The following is a 16,109-nucleotide window of genomic DNA, read 5'->3' on the forward strand; positions in this document are numbered from 1 at the left end:
TTTGAAAGAATCTTTGCTTAATGATATGATACTGTTTTTGCTTTTTAACAATTAATTCTATATGATGATAAAAGGTTTTAGATTGATAATGCCTGTTTGGTACAAATGTATCAATCCATTTACATTACATCAACCTCTGTAGGTAACTGGTCTAAGCTTGGCTTTGGTTTTTTACCCTAGACTGCAATTATGGCTTGTTCATAGCAGGCTTGTTCTAGGGTGCCCAACTTAGGCTTTTATCCTTACAAGGTGTGTCCATTGAAGCATCGATGTTTTCAAGATAATTTCCCGTGATTGCCAACGTTGTTGCGGGTTAACTCTAAGTGACTGATAATATATCTAGTAGTACCGTGACAAGATGACGCTCCTTTTTCTGAAATATGTCGGGCTTGTTGGAAAATTCTTACTTTTCAGGGGACGTCAAAGATTTGCCTGTTTGTTGCTCCGTCCAGAATACTCTTTATTTTATAACATAATCTGGCATGTTCGTAATATTTTACATTTTATCAATCACAGGTTAAGTGACTTCAGAGAGATATTATGTTCCCTAATAGGCACGGTGCTTGCATTTAATGACAGAATACCATTTGTCTACATAATATGAATGGACAACTGTGGGATTTTGAAGGGATATCACTTTCTTCCCAGGGTGGCTGTTCTTGATGACGTCATAGTTATAAACAACACTGATAATCATGTTTGTCAGTAACGTTACTTGGTTGACAATCCCATTCATTACTCGCTTGTTCAATGACGTTCTTCTCCGTCCTTCTGATTAAAATCAAACGTCCCTTTTGTTGAGCAACTCAACAAACCAGCTGTTGTTGCACAACTCCAAGTAATTCCAGTAACCCACTAGGATGCACTTTCAACTTCTGAAAGAAAAATAAAAACCCACAACATAGAACTATCCTACTAAAGAATCAACGGGTGTAGCAGAGCGCGATTGTCATATCTATAAACATATGACCAATAACAAAGAAACGTTTATTGTTTCCAAACACACCGTCCTTCTATACCGCTAAATTACTTCTTTTACAATAGCCGGAATTTAAATATGTTTATTTTCTTTATGTTTTATGAATAAATCGAAAAGCAAAAATTGAAAAGCAAAAACTGAAAAGCAAAAACTGAAAAGCAAAACTAAAAACCAAGAATCAAATCGCAACAATGTAGCCGAAAATGTGGATAAACAATCTAAACTTGCAAACTTTCACATGCATTATCAAATCATTACAATATTTTATCTTGCTCTCTTTCGTTATCTTGTTTTTGAATATAAAAGTAATTCTCTCATCTTGTCTAGAATTAATCGAATTTTTCTCAAGAAAGTCTGCGCAGAATTGTCCTTAATATATTGTAAAATAGTAATTTTTGGAAAGTTATGATATTGTTTAAAACTGACACTAAATTTAAGTTCTAAATACTTAACACACCTAAAGCTTAAAACCTTTTTAGCTTAGTTTATCATTGCACAGTTCTGTAAAGGAGTAACAAACACTAATGAGTAATAACTTTAAAAGAAGGTAAAATTAGAAAGAAATTTTATGTCTTACCGGCTCTTTGATAAAAAAGCATATAGATATCCTCTAACTGGATCGATGAAATATCCGCCTAAAAGTTGATCATATCATAAAACAGACTCAAACATATTGCGGACTGCATAACAACACCACTAAAATTTAGCTTAAAATAATGGAAAGTAAATTGAGTAAATAATATTGATTGTTGTCTAATACATTAGGGATATTAACAAAAAAAAAAAAATGCAAATTCCTGAATGTTTGAAAATAAAGATCTTTGTAGCTTTGTTGGATATGTAAACTGCATTTTGTTACTTAGGTTTCTCAAACATCACTGGTGTAGGGAGACTAATTTTATTTGAAGCAATAAGGCTATACAAATTTTCGTTCTTATTCACTTCAAGCACTATCTCTTCGATGTTCTAAAAAAGGGTGGGAGTCGTGTTATTTTAGCTGTTTATATTAATTATCTTAAAACAAAGAAATGACCAAATATTTCCGTAACTGTAGCATAAAATACGAATTTCGCTTCATGCTCAATTCAAACTTGGATATATTTTTTATCCTTAAAGGGAGCAGTAGATAACAAAAGACCTAGAAATAAGCTTTCGTTTTCCTAAAATCGACTATCAGGCTATAAATGCTAATCATAGATTGTTAGACGAACTTTTATATTCCAACTCACCTCACAGGTGGTTTCGTCATTGAAAAAATACCATGTATTGTCATGTTTACAGTAAGCAGTGTAGTGACCACTGGTAAGACCTAAAGAAAAAGGCAACGACTATCACAACGAAGACCAATTAACTTGTTAGAATTTGACTTCGAAACACAAGCTCTGACCACAAGTCAGTTAACAAATTCCTGGGCTTGAATCAGTGACAGGCATACTGTACAAGATGAAAACAACAATAAGCAGTGCATCAGGTTTTCCATCCAAACGATAAATATTGCCTAGTATAAATACTGCAAATGTCTTTCTGCTATGAATGCAAAAACATCGAAATGAAAGAAAGCAGTTTGTAGAATAGCTAAAATACTCTTGAGGAAAATGTCTTTCACATAAACAGCACAAATTCAATAGCATACGAAAGAAATAAACGGTAACTTCAACATACTTCCTTTGTGGCAGACAATACCAGTCAGGTCAAAGATACAGCTATCTTTAGATAAAGCTTCTGTGCTGCAAACCAGATCTAAATTGAACTTGTTTAGCTCGAAATCGACCGGTGACTTCACTTTTGCACTTTGTAGGCCCTCAAAATAAAATCTGCAAAAAGAAGGATAGAGGCAAATAATACTTGTTTCCAGAAGAAAATACAAAAACAACAATTCATAGTTGTTCCTTGAATTTCATATTATTAAAACGATAGATATCAAGTTTACAGGCATTTCTAAGGTTCTAGCATGAAACATTTTATAGGCCTAAAACTCTTGATATTCCGAAAATACGATAACATTTCGTAAATAGGAATTTTATGAAAATTTCCTAAATCTCTGGCAAGCATTACCGACATTCTTAAGCATTAAAGGAAATCCAATGACAAGAGTAGCAAGCAATAAAATTCACAGTTCTTAAATGAATGTAATTTGACTACCCTAAAGATAATAATGATGAGTTTTTGATTGAATTTATTATCATAATAGATAAGTTCTGATATAGTGAAATATTCCAGCGTTGAAAGTGAAACAGAAAAATCTAAACAAACGAAATTAAATTAATGACAGAAAATACAATTATAGATTACCTTTTAAGATGCACAATCAGTACCTCTGGCCATCTTGAAATGGAAATACACTTCGTGGCATTTTGGTTGCGCCGACATTTCGGGCAAAACCAAGGATTTTCTTCACCAAGATTTTCACTTAACAAACAGGTTAGGACAAATAAGTTACTGTAACGGACTAATTTTTCATTAAAATGCGATAAATCATTGAAAATCAGTAATTTGCTTTCAAAAGCTGAAATACTGATTCTAAATGAAAGAAGGTCAATTTAAGCACAACATTCATTGATTTGATAGCACTTTCACGAGAAAGAATCCTTTTAAGTTAAGTTCATATTTTGCGAGCATCACAGCCTAACACTGGTCTCATTCTCTGACAACGAAAACAAGAAAAAGTCATTTGCGACTCCAAAGAATCCTGTATATCAACAGTAATCTGTTCTACACACTCAGAGCCAGTAACCAACGCTGATTGAAATAAATTTAACATCGTGTACGTCATACCTCTCACAGAAATACTCAAAACACTCGCCGAGTTTGACCATGTCACCATCTCTGAGTGAGCTAACTGACACATCATCTTTCACTTCAGAAAGCTACAACCGTAAATGAAAAGCATAGATTTAATATAACCCTGCATAATATTTTTGACAAATGGTCATACTACCAAGAAAGCCATTACTGGAATAAGAGCTTTTAATCAACTTGGAATATACAAGAAACTCTATCGTTTATATTCGGCATTTGTTTACGTAAATTTCTCCAAACATTTCTCCAAACATTTCCAGTCCATAGCACAATCAGATGTGCTTGTACCATAAGTTGAATAACACTCACTGTATGTAAAGCAAAACATCGCCGTAAAGCATATGTAAAGCACAATAAAGTGACCCTTTTCAGAGTGACAGCTTTTTATCCATAACGTACCAGGACATAACAAGTTTGCATAACAAACAAAATATGACTAATTTTGCATCTAATGAAAATTATTGTTTAAAAGGTTTGTCAGAGAATGCTTGCTGCCATATAAACAGAGCTAGTCAAACACGCTTTCAAAAATTCACGCTTAATAATGCGATCATTAGCGAACTGTGTTTTTAACGTAATTGGGAACCTAAATGCATATGCAATTGAGCAAATAGGTGACAAATTGCAATCTTTTGACCAGTTATGCACGAACGATTTTAATGGATTTTATTCTTAAGCAAGAATGTTATACAAATACCTCTTTTAGCAGTTCTGGAGAAATCTTTTGAAAACTTATTGTTATGTGATCCCCTGGTTTAAATTGAATAATTTTGTCATCATCTTCTATGTTGCATCCAGTACAGTCTGCAAAGGTGTCACATCGAGAACAAGACATCCCCTTGGATTGAAAATGATAATATATATAAATATCGTAGGAAGCAGAAAGGACTTGCATCTAAGAAATGTGTCAAAGCAGATACCCTTTCATGCTATTTAAACTTTTAAGCTTCTAGTCTTTCATGCAATCCTACTTTACACGGATACGACAGGAAAGACAGATGAATATATCATGAAATGTATTTAAAGAAATCATAAAACAAAACAAATTGATAAGAGATAAAGTTATCATCCAAAAGACAATCGAGAAATGAAATTTTATCATATGTAATGAAAATTAATGTTTACCGGTCTGTCATAAAGTGCTCGAAATCGTACGGGCAGAGCTGTACACGCTTTTTGGTGTAAAGAACAGGACGTTTCTACTCCGAGTTTCACGCTTAAGGCGATAATCAGGCATCAAAATTCAAGCAAAGTACAATTCGTGCAAAAAGCCATTAATCAGATGAACATGAAAACATTTTTGGTCTATCAATTTTTATACATACATGTTTTTCAAACAAAGTGCATTGAAAAATATGAGATGAGGCATGACTGCAACCGTCACTTTCTCCAGCTCTAAAATTCCAGGGTCCTAGTGTTATGAAATGCTATTTCATCGTCTCTCAAAATTTCAAGCTATATAGATAAATGACAGTGGAAAATTGGTAGGCGCAAAACTTGATGGCTACGACAATTAAAACACACCTGAGCATCTGTTAAAACGAGAGATAATACCAAGCCTTCTGCGCTGGGAGCAATTCGCTTCAGTTCTTGCCAGATGTCACTGGACTTAATGGTATGCGGGAATAAAAACACAGCTGGGTGCCCGAGTGCACGAAACTGCAATGGTTTAAAAAAATTCTTTACCAGACTTGTATATAAGATCATTAAATAACATAGCTTTATGCTGAACCCTTACAAGTCAAATCTAGGCAATACTGTATGAGCAGGATGCCAAGAGCATATCACGATTTCAATGATAAATATTTCAGACACTCTTATATCTTGAATGTTGTGCTAGACGTCATAAAACATACAGCTTTAATCGACAAACATTCAAATCAAAGTAAAAATTTATAATTAATGAACAATGAAAAATACCATGCTACTTTTTTTCCCTGATAACAAGGCAATATGCAATAAGAATATTGTAGGAAAAATTGATAGAGGATTTCCACGGTTAGCTGAAAAAAATAACTACAAGGAGATCTGCTGCAAGACAGAATATAACATTATGAACTATATGGAATAAGCTCTAGCTGGCTAACTTTCCAACCTTTTCTGTTGGAGACACGTTGGCATCCTGCCCCTGTTGCAGTGGCTGTGTGACGTTGCGCATGAGTACTGGAATGAGGACTGTTCTGTGAATAGAAGAAGATCTGAATAACAGGTCGAAAGCAAAAGCACATGGAAGCCTTTTGAATGAGGAACTATCCAAAACTTGGAGGCAGGGTGTATGGGGGTCACTTTGCCCGAAAAAGTTTGAAAGAAGATCTATTAAAATCTTTAACTGTTCTTTACCACTTCAACCCTGGCTATCCTGAAAATTACATCCTTCGATTTATAAACAACTGCAAAATCCAATGGCACGCGATAGAGTGACTATTGAAAAACAGCTAACAGATTCAAAAAAAATTTTGATTGCTTCTCTTGATCAACGACATTCATTAATGTCTGAGAATAAAGGATACTTGCCTTTTTACATTTGCACCTTTTAAGGATTTGGTAATACCACTGAAAGACTTCTCGTCTACAGTTGCATTGCAAACCTGCATAAAAGCATAAGGTGAGGTTATACTTTACAATAAAATCAAAGAGCTAGCAAAATGGCATAATTCGAAACCGTCCATCATTTCATCAACGATTAGTGAAATGGCTTCGAAAAAACTTTATCTGTGGATTCACCCAACAAACCGACTTTAAAAGTAGACATCCAGTCTCTGCTTACATATCTTGGGATCATCTCTTTATACGTAAGTTACGTACATATGTTTATCAAGCTTATAATTCATTCATGAATGCTTAAATATCGGCTTTAAAAGAAATTAGGTTTGTGGACAGAATTAAATAGCACTCCGACAACTGGTTTACAAATATCTCAAGAGCATCTATTTCGCATCAAGTTACATACCGGGCAGGGGAAGCTTTTCCCAGAGTGATAGCAAGCAGTTGCTTCTAAACAATCACTACAGAGAACCCCACCGCAGATGCCATGGATCATCAAATCGTCATCAAATATGTCCTCTAGGCAAATGCCACACGTGTGCCACCCCGTTGGACCCTCACGTGGCAGTACACCTCCACTGTCTTCACCCATTACTTCTTTAACTAAACCAGGATCATTTTCAACTGGTTTCATTTTCAGGCACTCAATTGCATACAACTGTTTGTTTTCTTTTAGCTTAAGAAACTGCAGACCCATATCAGGGACCTGTAAAAAGAGATCAATTCTGTTTAATGCTTGTGCAAATAGCTCTTGATAAACTTTTCTGCTGTAAAACTACGGTAAGGTAATGATGCAGTAGTTAGATAATGAATACTATTCACCCTTTTACCGTTTGGTGGTCTTACTAGATTTACCAGATAGCTGTCTGCCTATTATTCTTGAAAATAAATGAATGAAAATATTGAAAACATTGCACGAGTAAGTTCTGCAAAAACTGGAAACAAAAAGAATTATAAGGAATTCTTAATTTGGATTTGGTTTGCAACTTTGATTAATTGAAAGCTTCACGGTTGTCTTATCCCTTGCTGAAATAATAACTTAAGATATAATTTATCTTTGCCGTAATATTAATGGCATTTAATTGAAGTTAAATTCTTGGTAATGCTTTCATAACTTTTAATTTGGTCTATGTTTTTCTAGCAACTCTAAAAATGTTGGTTCCGATAAATTTCACCAGTCTTGCATTTAACTACACTTCGATTTCGCCTAAGTGTCTTTTAATAGGAAAATTGCAAAATGGCCCGGCCAAGAAGATGGAAAAGCAAAGGTTTGCTTCGTAATAGACAAAAGAACCAAAATGTTTGGCTTTAAAGAAACAAGCGTTGTTATGTTTAATGATTTATAGGAATTTCATATCACTTCACCTTCACCTACCTCGCCCCTATTTCTCGTTTGAATAACTCTTGTCCATAAACGAGATCTGTTATCCGACAGCAAATATTAGATTGTTTTAGAATATATCAAGCATACACAAGCACATAAATAAAACTAGGCAGACTCACAAGTGTTCTGAGTAAAGTTCCATTCGCCACTTCAGCCATAATCAAGTCTTCTTCCTCCACTTTGTGGTCAAATTTTATTGCCTTCATGAGCTGGTACTTCACATTGCCGACCGTTGCATTTTTACTCACCGTTACTACGAATCTGAAACGATTTCAGCTAAGATAAACAGGCACTTGAAAACAAGCAATCGCCAAAGTAACGTGGAGTCACATGAAAGAATCGCACGTAGAGAGAGAGGGCCTGTTCGAGAAGGCACTTGTATTGAGACAAAAGCATAGTGAGACAGGGAGGCAAGTTTCTTTCTTCACTCCTATTAAAATAAATCCCTTCATGTTAAGCCAGCTTGTCTTTAATTCACATTGTTTAGCGGAAAAGACTGAACAAAAACAGTACTAGGTGATAGCTTGAATAATACAACGTATAAAACGAAGAAACAAAAAACCAAAAAATAAAGAAATCACAGCAACCAGAGTGGCTGACATATGCAATGAGAGCCATGAATGTACAGTGAAAACCTACCTTTGGGTTTGAAGGCGTGTTTTGTTTGGTACACATTGTGTCTGCAGCCGACATGTTACCACTGAAAGATGAGAAAATATTATCTTAATCAAAAACCTGATATAAATAGTTACAGCTCATGGTGGTAGTAAACAAAAGTTTTCTTGAGGATTAAAACAATAAAAAGCTACTGTATTCCATTACTCATCAGAGCCATTCAGAGACAAAGAGTAAAGGCAAAACCAACAGGGTTCACTTTCTCAATAGTGGTTTACATGGATGCAAACTCTGAAATCTTATTACATACTTAGCTGTCTTTTACTTTTAACTCAACCCTTTTTGAGGTATTTGAAACTAGATAAAGCACCCAATTTCACATCAATACAATTATTATTCGACTATTATGAAAACTAACAAAGTTCAATTAAAAAGCAACATAATGTAAGTAATGATTAATACTTCTTCTTTCTTTTTCACAAATTAAAATGCATTTAGACCATCAGGAAAATTTTTCAAGGAGAACCGAAAAAAGTTAAGAGAAAAAAAGGTGTCAATATTTACAGACTTGCTGCTCATTAGCATGTGGAATTGGGACAGACACGTGCATGAAAGGTTCGAATGTGGCCGAGACATGGTGGCATTTTTCACATGTAACCTGCAAATGATTTTCAAAGCGTTTAGAGTAATTCTTGCAATAACAAATGAAGAAAGAATTATAACAGACGTTTATTTTCCTGCATCAATAAACAATTAAGGTTTACAATTAAATATTCTGCACATTATGCGGATAAATGAACATTAGAAATTCATTTAGGCATTTGCAAGTCATTGTTCATTAACATTAGTAGATAGTTTTCAGAAAATTCATGCCTGTGATGAAGATTCCTAAGTATTTCTTACCATGCTTTTAAATTGACCTTGGAATGTATCGACAATCAACGATCTGTTTTGCTCAACGTAATTTCTGAAAGAGAGTTAATTATGATTAAAAAAATCGGATAGATAGATAGATATATGAACTAACAAGACAACAGGTTGAAACTAGCGTTTTCATTGATGGCTTGGGATTGTAACATCAAATCCATAGAACAGAAACAATTTCAATTAAAGGTATATTTCCTTTCTGGGAATTTTCTCAACTATTTCCTTCCAGATTTTGAACTTGTCCTAAAACGTTTCTAAAACATGGCTGGCAACAAAAGAAAAACATTGACAAAAATACAAAATTTTGCCAATGTCTAAAAAATCATATGCTTACCCAAGTTTGCAAAATAAAACAGCTTCAACTTTTCCAAAATCAAGGATAGTTTGCTACCCTTTAAATAACACGAATTCCCTGCACCTTGTTAAAGTTGGTGTTTATCATTCAAAATGCATGGATACTTTAAATACGTTAATACTACCTCCAAGCAGTTTGGGCTGGATTGAGTCTCTCATCACATTCAACGCCAAAATCTGGTTCTGAATCAAGTTGATCCATTCTCATTCTTTTAGGAACTTCTTCTCCCGTATCTTGAGCATCGTCGTTCTCGGATTCCGAAGAGCCTTCCAGTCTGAGATTCGACATCTGGGGGGACGATTCCCTTATCTCTTTTATCGGCGAAAACTTTTTCAATGGGCTGACACTGTTAAAGGCATCGTGGAGTGTGTTCAATAAGAAAGAAACGAACTCCTGGCAATCGTGCTGCGGAAAGATAAAGCTACTGTTGAACGGAATACACTGAAAAAACATCAGTAACTTTAAGATTTCTGCTTTAAAAGATAATTTGATAATAAAAAGAAGATTCTCCTGCTTTATATCACCAGAGAACATTACCTGCTTTCTATCTCCAAATAACGGTAGGACCTGTGTCAAAGCACTGTGAAAGTCTCTTGGATACAAATAAGCATACTCTCCACTTATGAGTTTCATGAAAATTTCCAGGAATTTGTCAACCATTCGTACCTACAATCGAAGGAATACAAATGATACCAATCTAGCAGATACATCACTATATACAGAAAATCCGATAACTTCAAAGTAAAGACAATTATTTCTATGCATCTTCTTATCAGGAATGGTAATAATAAAAACTTTTAATTCGATCACAAAGCAGCAGACACAATTCACGTTACAAAATCAAGGTTAAACATTAATTACTACTTCAATTTTGGTTAATAAGTAAGTTGACTCAAGAGAGTCATGCACATTCCAATGAGATAAATACAATCTACATTTTCAATTGCTAGAAAGCAAGTGGTAGTATCCAAAATCAAACACGAAAAGATAAAATTTAAAAAAAATGAAAATTTGATGGAAAAGATATAATTTAAAAATAAAAAAACAAGGAAAAGATAAAATTTAAAAAAAATGAAAATTTGATGGAAAAGATATAATTTAAAAATAAAAAAACAAGGACAAGATAAAATTTAAAAAAAATTAAAATTTTCTGGCAATCAACAATCAGCACCTTTCTAGACAATTTTGTACAATTTGATGATTGCAAAATAAACAATTTAGGAAAAAATGGAACTATTTGCAAAATGCTTTTGACATTACCACAGATTGAGAATTTTCTGGATTCATCTGGCATGACCCTAGTGACATTTCCTTGAGCATAGCCTGCTGGAACAGAGTAGAAGCAAAAATGCATTGCAGCCCTGCATTCATAAAACATGTGTTGCCGAGGTTCTCAATTCCACACACCCCTTCCACTGCATTGGCATCTAAGATTTAAAAAGACATCACTAAAAGTAATTCTTACAGAAAACCAAAGAACATAGCAGATCATAGAACCCGATGGAAAAAAAGGATCTCCAAGTGAAAATGAAAATTTACACCATAAGTTTTTGCTTGATACTTGAAGTTTGCATATGATATACTATAGGACATATATAGCCAGCAATTGGACAAGAAATTCGAAAAAAACCATCCTAAAAATGTTCCACAAATGTTAATCATGCAAATGTTGCAAGGGTACAATGGTATAATGTGCACAGATTAAACTAAGAGGTATTTTGGTGAATTTAACAGATAAGACTGTCATTTTGCTTGAATGTTACTGCATCCATCAGATTGAGGGCCAAGAGCCACTAATGTTGTTGTGCTACAGATCAAAAGAGTTTGTTTACTTAATAGGAAAATTCAATCACATCAAACATGAAATAGGAATTTTTGTTCACCAGATCTTCATTCTGAGATATCAAAAATTTACACATCTTAGTTACCTTCCAAACTCTTATACCCTGTTTTGCATGACATAAAGTGCTTTTAAGATGAACTGAAAATGACACCACTTTGAAAAACGGAAAAGTCAACCTTGCTTTGTTAGGCTTTGAAGCATTTGTAGCATGGTTGGCTTAAATTAGTTTTAATACTTCAAGCTGAAGTAAGTTAATCAATATTGCTCTAATCAAGAATGGCTATCTAAGGACCATTAATTACACAATTTGTATTTATCATGCATAAATCATTAAATTTTTCTATAACAACAAAATAAAATAATTTGATTCATATAAGCAGTTCTACATCCACATGATGAGATTTGCAATTGCTGATATTTGGACAAAACTTGTTAGCCATTATTTAGCAAGACTTATCTTGGCAAATGATTACTCATATCAGGTCAAGACAAAAATGACCAAGAATATAGCTGTTTTTGAATACCATTATTTTGAAAACTGCTAGCTGATATGATCACCTGAAGACTAATTATCAGAATATTTTGGATCTCTCCATTATTTTGGATAAAGCTTGCAGTGGACACTATAAACTGACAACTCCACCAAAACTAAAACAGTTGTGACCATTTTTGTAAGGCTGCAAATCCTATTTTTCCTGTTTTAACTTGTGGCATCAATTTTCAAATGAAACAGAAAGGAGATCTGATAATTTCTGGTTTTTTTCATTTAGGTTGATTGTTAATTAGGTTGATTGATTGTTTATTTAGGTTGGTTTCTTTATTTAGGTTGATTGTTAAATTCTGCAGGTGGAAATTCTGCAAAAAAAAATTTATGCATTGACAGTGATCACTGCTTTTTTCTAAATAGGTAATGAAACTTTAGGTACCTTTAACATCACATCTGACTATGTCAGTTGATTCTGGTGAAGTTGTTGGATAAATATTAAATGGCCTATATACTTCTGTGCCTTGTTCACTGGGTGGTGTGAGTTGGGAGAATGGTGGGTATGGGTTTTCATCAGCACTAGGAATTAGTTTTGTATTTTCATCAATGTTGTCCTCGCCCTGTTTTTTTGTGCTTGCTGTTGATGGCATGGTAGATGATTCTTCATTCCAAGAATCTTCAATGCCACTGTCATCTGGAAGAAAATCAATTCATTAAAGAGAGAAAACAAAAAATGAAATTTGTTGATAAAATCAAACTGCAAAATTGATCAATGTAAAACCACATTTAGCTAAAAACATACTTCCTTTAGACAGACTGTATTGAGCTTTCAACCTCATTCCCCTAGCTTAATAATGATTTATCTGCTATAAAATTGCACAAGTTTGAACTTTGAATGGAGGAAGGAGGTAAACATAGGACTAAACACTTATGCTACCAAGCATCTGTTTAGAAATTTGACACAACAACTGTGCCCAAGGTTACAGGCATTATAGGCACAAACTTGTTACATGAATACTCCCAAAATTTATGAGATGATGAGCAATTATAAAGAACTACAAGATTTCTTATGAACTTAAAGGAAAAATTATTCATTTTCATGCAAGAATTAATTGATTGTGCAACAACACATGAAGCAACTTGAATGACATGGTCTAAGTAAGTTGTAACTGAAAAGAAAGAAAATTGAAAAATGGATGGATTTGCAAGCCATGTTTCCAATGCATCATTCATTGAACTGTACATTTCTTGTGAAGCTATTACAGTAAAAAGGGTAGAGAGGAAGACAATGTAGGCAACAAACAGGATGGCTAGATGAGTTGCAAAAATTATTTGGGATATCCTTATATCAATGCTATGAAAAAGCAATGGACAGAACAGAATGGTGATTGTTCATTCAGGGGATAGCTAAGTCGCCAGCGAGTTGACAGTGGCCAACAACAACAACAACATTCATTCTTGCAGTTCTTGACTTTCATCCTTGCCATCTTTGTCTTTATAATTTTGGAATCAAATCTTTAGAATCATACTAATGACCTTGCCAATATTTATTCAATTATCTGACAGACACTTAGATCTAAAATAAGGTAACAGATAATGAATCTACAATACCAGAAAATTTTGACCCAGATCCATATAAGTCAGCATCCAATTCTTGTTCAATGCTTCCGTCTGTACTACTCATGTCCCAGCTAAAGAAAAACAAAAAATAATAATCTCCTGAAGATAAAAGAAAAACAAAGATCATGTATTTCTGTAGTAAAAATTAGGCCAAATAACCAATTTGATAATATCATGTTCCCCTAAAAAAATTGTTCACATTTTTCAAGCAGAGGTACACTAAACAGGAGATTGAAGATCTCAACCAACTGGTGACGAAAAAGCTTTTAGTATGTTGTAAAATGTTTGCTTTTTTCAAAGCCATTTTCAAATTCTGTACCGCAAAAAAATTGTTCACATTTTTCAAGCAGAGGTACACTAAACAGGAGATTGAGAATCTCAACCAACTGGTGACGAAAAAGCTTTTAGTATGTTGTAAAATGTTTGCTTTTTTCAAAGCCATTTTCAAATTCTGTACCGCAAAATAATTAATGATTGCGAATTGCATATATAGAAAAGTTTATTGCTAAATGAAATCGTATTATCTAACTCCTAACCACTAAATTTGTTTTTGATCACAACATTGAAACCAATTATAAAACATGTTTCCAAGTAGTTCTGGATTAGAAATCTCTTAGGTGTTGGATCTGTGTCAAGGCTAGTTGCTGGAGATTTTTTCAAGAAAAAAATTGGTGAATGCATGCAAATATTTTCTTTGGTAAGAAAAACATGAATAATAGCTTTTTCTTATTAAAAATATAATATTTCTATTCTGATTTGGATATTGTAATTTTATAATCATAATTATAAAACTTTTGTAACTTTTGAATCTTATCATTAGACATCCATCACCCATCATTATTTGTTTGTTATTGTTATTCAAACTATATTCATTGATTTTTCATTTCACAAACCAGATGCAAATAACATTCAAGCTTTAGTTTAATTTGATTAAATTCAGAATAAGGAGTCTGCTCTAGGGCCTTTTGCAGATATCTTCAGTTTGCAGAGAGGTTTCTTCATTGTTTGAAAATGCAGTTTTATTGTTGTCAGGATTTTTGGTTATGTAGAAACCTTGAATCAGCCTTGAATCATATCTTGATAAATTTGTCACAATTTTTCTTTACAATTTATACTTCTGGATGTAGACTTTTAAGCCTTCCTATATGAAATTAATGTTCACAAGAGGTTTAAAACATTTAAAATGAGTATTTTCTCAGATATAGAAACTGTAGATTCACGAAACAAGGAAAGTGGTAGATGTTATGACCAAACTCACAAGTTTGGTTGCCCGAACGATTAGACTGAACTAATATGTAGCAATCATTATGTTGAAGATCTACTTTGGTGTATTTGAAGGTCTGTATACAATCAATATTTTGGCCTTTGTTCAAAATGTTACACTAACAAAAAGCTGTGTGCAGGTGCATAAGTGGATAACATCAACATGGAAGCAAAACGGCTGGACTGCAAGAGGAAGAATTGTTCTTAAAGGTTAAATCTCTCCCCTCCCCTCCCCCAACAGAAATATGATATAAAATTTTGTTCATGGGATACTAGCTCAAGTCAAGGTAAACATACTCCTGAATTAAAAATACCTAGCTATTGTGGTTTTATTATTCATATCTGCCGCACCGGCCAACTGAAAATATGCGAATAATTCAGCAGAAAATAATTCGCATCCTTCCTACTACTTTTTGATGGACTGACAATGATATTGAAAGAAAGTTGAATTTTTGAGAACTGATTCCATTTCGGATTTCAGAACATAATTTATTGCAGAAATGATTTATTTATATATTTGTGTTATGATTGACTTACAAAGTTCTTACGAAGTGGATATACCTTGCCAAAGATATGAAACTTGATATCTGCAGTGTGACTTGGTGTGTGACCTTTTGTAGAAATGAAGAATCAAGCTTTAATGAGCAGGCCAAGAGTCTGAGATCCTGATCCAAGATCCAGATCCAACATATGTTTCAAACGGACGTGCGAACTTCGGATGAACAGCAGCAGCAACCTCTCTCTGACTTCGCATGATAGATGAGGGCAGAAAGCAGTAAATAAAATAAGTTAATTGTAAATCATCATTAGTTAGGTCAGTGGCGGATTTAAGGGGGGCAACTAGGGGCAGTTGCCCCTGCCTCAACGAGTTGAAGCAAGTCTGGTGCCCCTTTTTTGGAAATTGTGCGCCCCTTTTGAAGAATGAGAATCAGATGAAAAAGGTTCTTGGACCGATAGGTTAATTTGCTTCAAGGGTTACCTCAAAGTTATGTTGTTTATTCTGAAAAGGTATCTGAAATTGTTGTATACAGCGTACTCTCGTAACCAATTTTTGAAAATTTTTCAGCGCCTCCACTACCAACTGCTCCTCCTTCAAATCTGCTCTAGATCCGCCCCTGAGTTAGAAAGAGTTGATAAGCTTCTTCGCAAGATAGAATAGCATAAAATACCAAATCATTTCATCACAAACTTTTACGTGATGTTAAAAAGATTCCACCGTATTTTATCATATCATCACTGTAAAGCTTTTCTCCCTATATGGTTTCTGTTCTGTGTTCCCCTTTTCTCTGGGGTGCC

At 33.9% G+C, this 16,109-nt stretch overlaps 1 protein-coding gene across 2 annotated transcripts; it reads right to left on the reverse strand.

The window, feature by feature from the left end:
• On the reverse strand, positions 1-15,549 carry LOC148957313 (ubiquitin carboxyl-terminal hydrolase 4-like). Of its 2 annotated transcripts, none has more exons than XM_089115565.1 (21): positions 15,375-15,549; positions 13,542-13,621; positions 12,373-12,624; positions 10,864-11,030; positions 10,141-10,269; positions 9,728-10,008; positions 9,225-9,288; positions 8,886-8,979; positions 8,346-8,406; positions 7,826-7,967; positions 6,729-7,028; positions 6,293-6,366; positions 5,874-5,958; positions 5,303-5,437; positions 4,476-4,616; positions 3,755-3,846; positions 3,272-3,388; positions 2,642-2,793; positions 2,209-2,288; positions 1,557-1,614; positions 1-875 (listed from the first exon to the last, which is right to left on the reverse strand). In XM_089115565.1, the coding sequence occupies exons 2-21, from the start codon at positions 13,612-13,614 to the stop codon at positions 856-858; spliced, it is 2,517 nt and encodes an 838-aa protein (XP_088971691.1). In that variant the 5' UTR covers positions 13,615-13,621; positions 15,375-15,549; the 3' UTR covers positions 1-855. The 2 variants fall into 2 exon arrangements, with proteins under 2 accessions (XP_088971691.1, XP_088971693.1); XM_089115567.1 differs by having other exon boundaries at positions 15,351-15,549.
• Positions 15,550-16,109: the final 560 nt, after the last annotated feature.

This window comes from Rhopilema esculentum, unplaced genomic scaffold (assembly GCF_057945365.1).
Source record: "Rhopilema esculentum isolate cy_ngs unplaced genomic scaffold, ASM5794536v1 HiC_scaffold_34, whole genome shotgun sequence".
NCBI lineage: Eukaryota > Metazoa > Cnidaria > Scyphozoa > Rhizostomeae > Rhizostomatidae > Rhopilema > Rhopilema esculentum.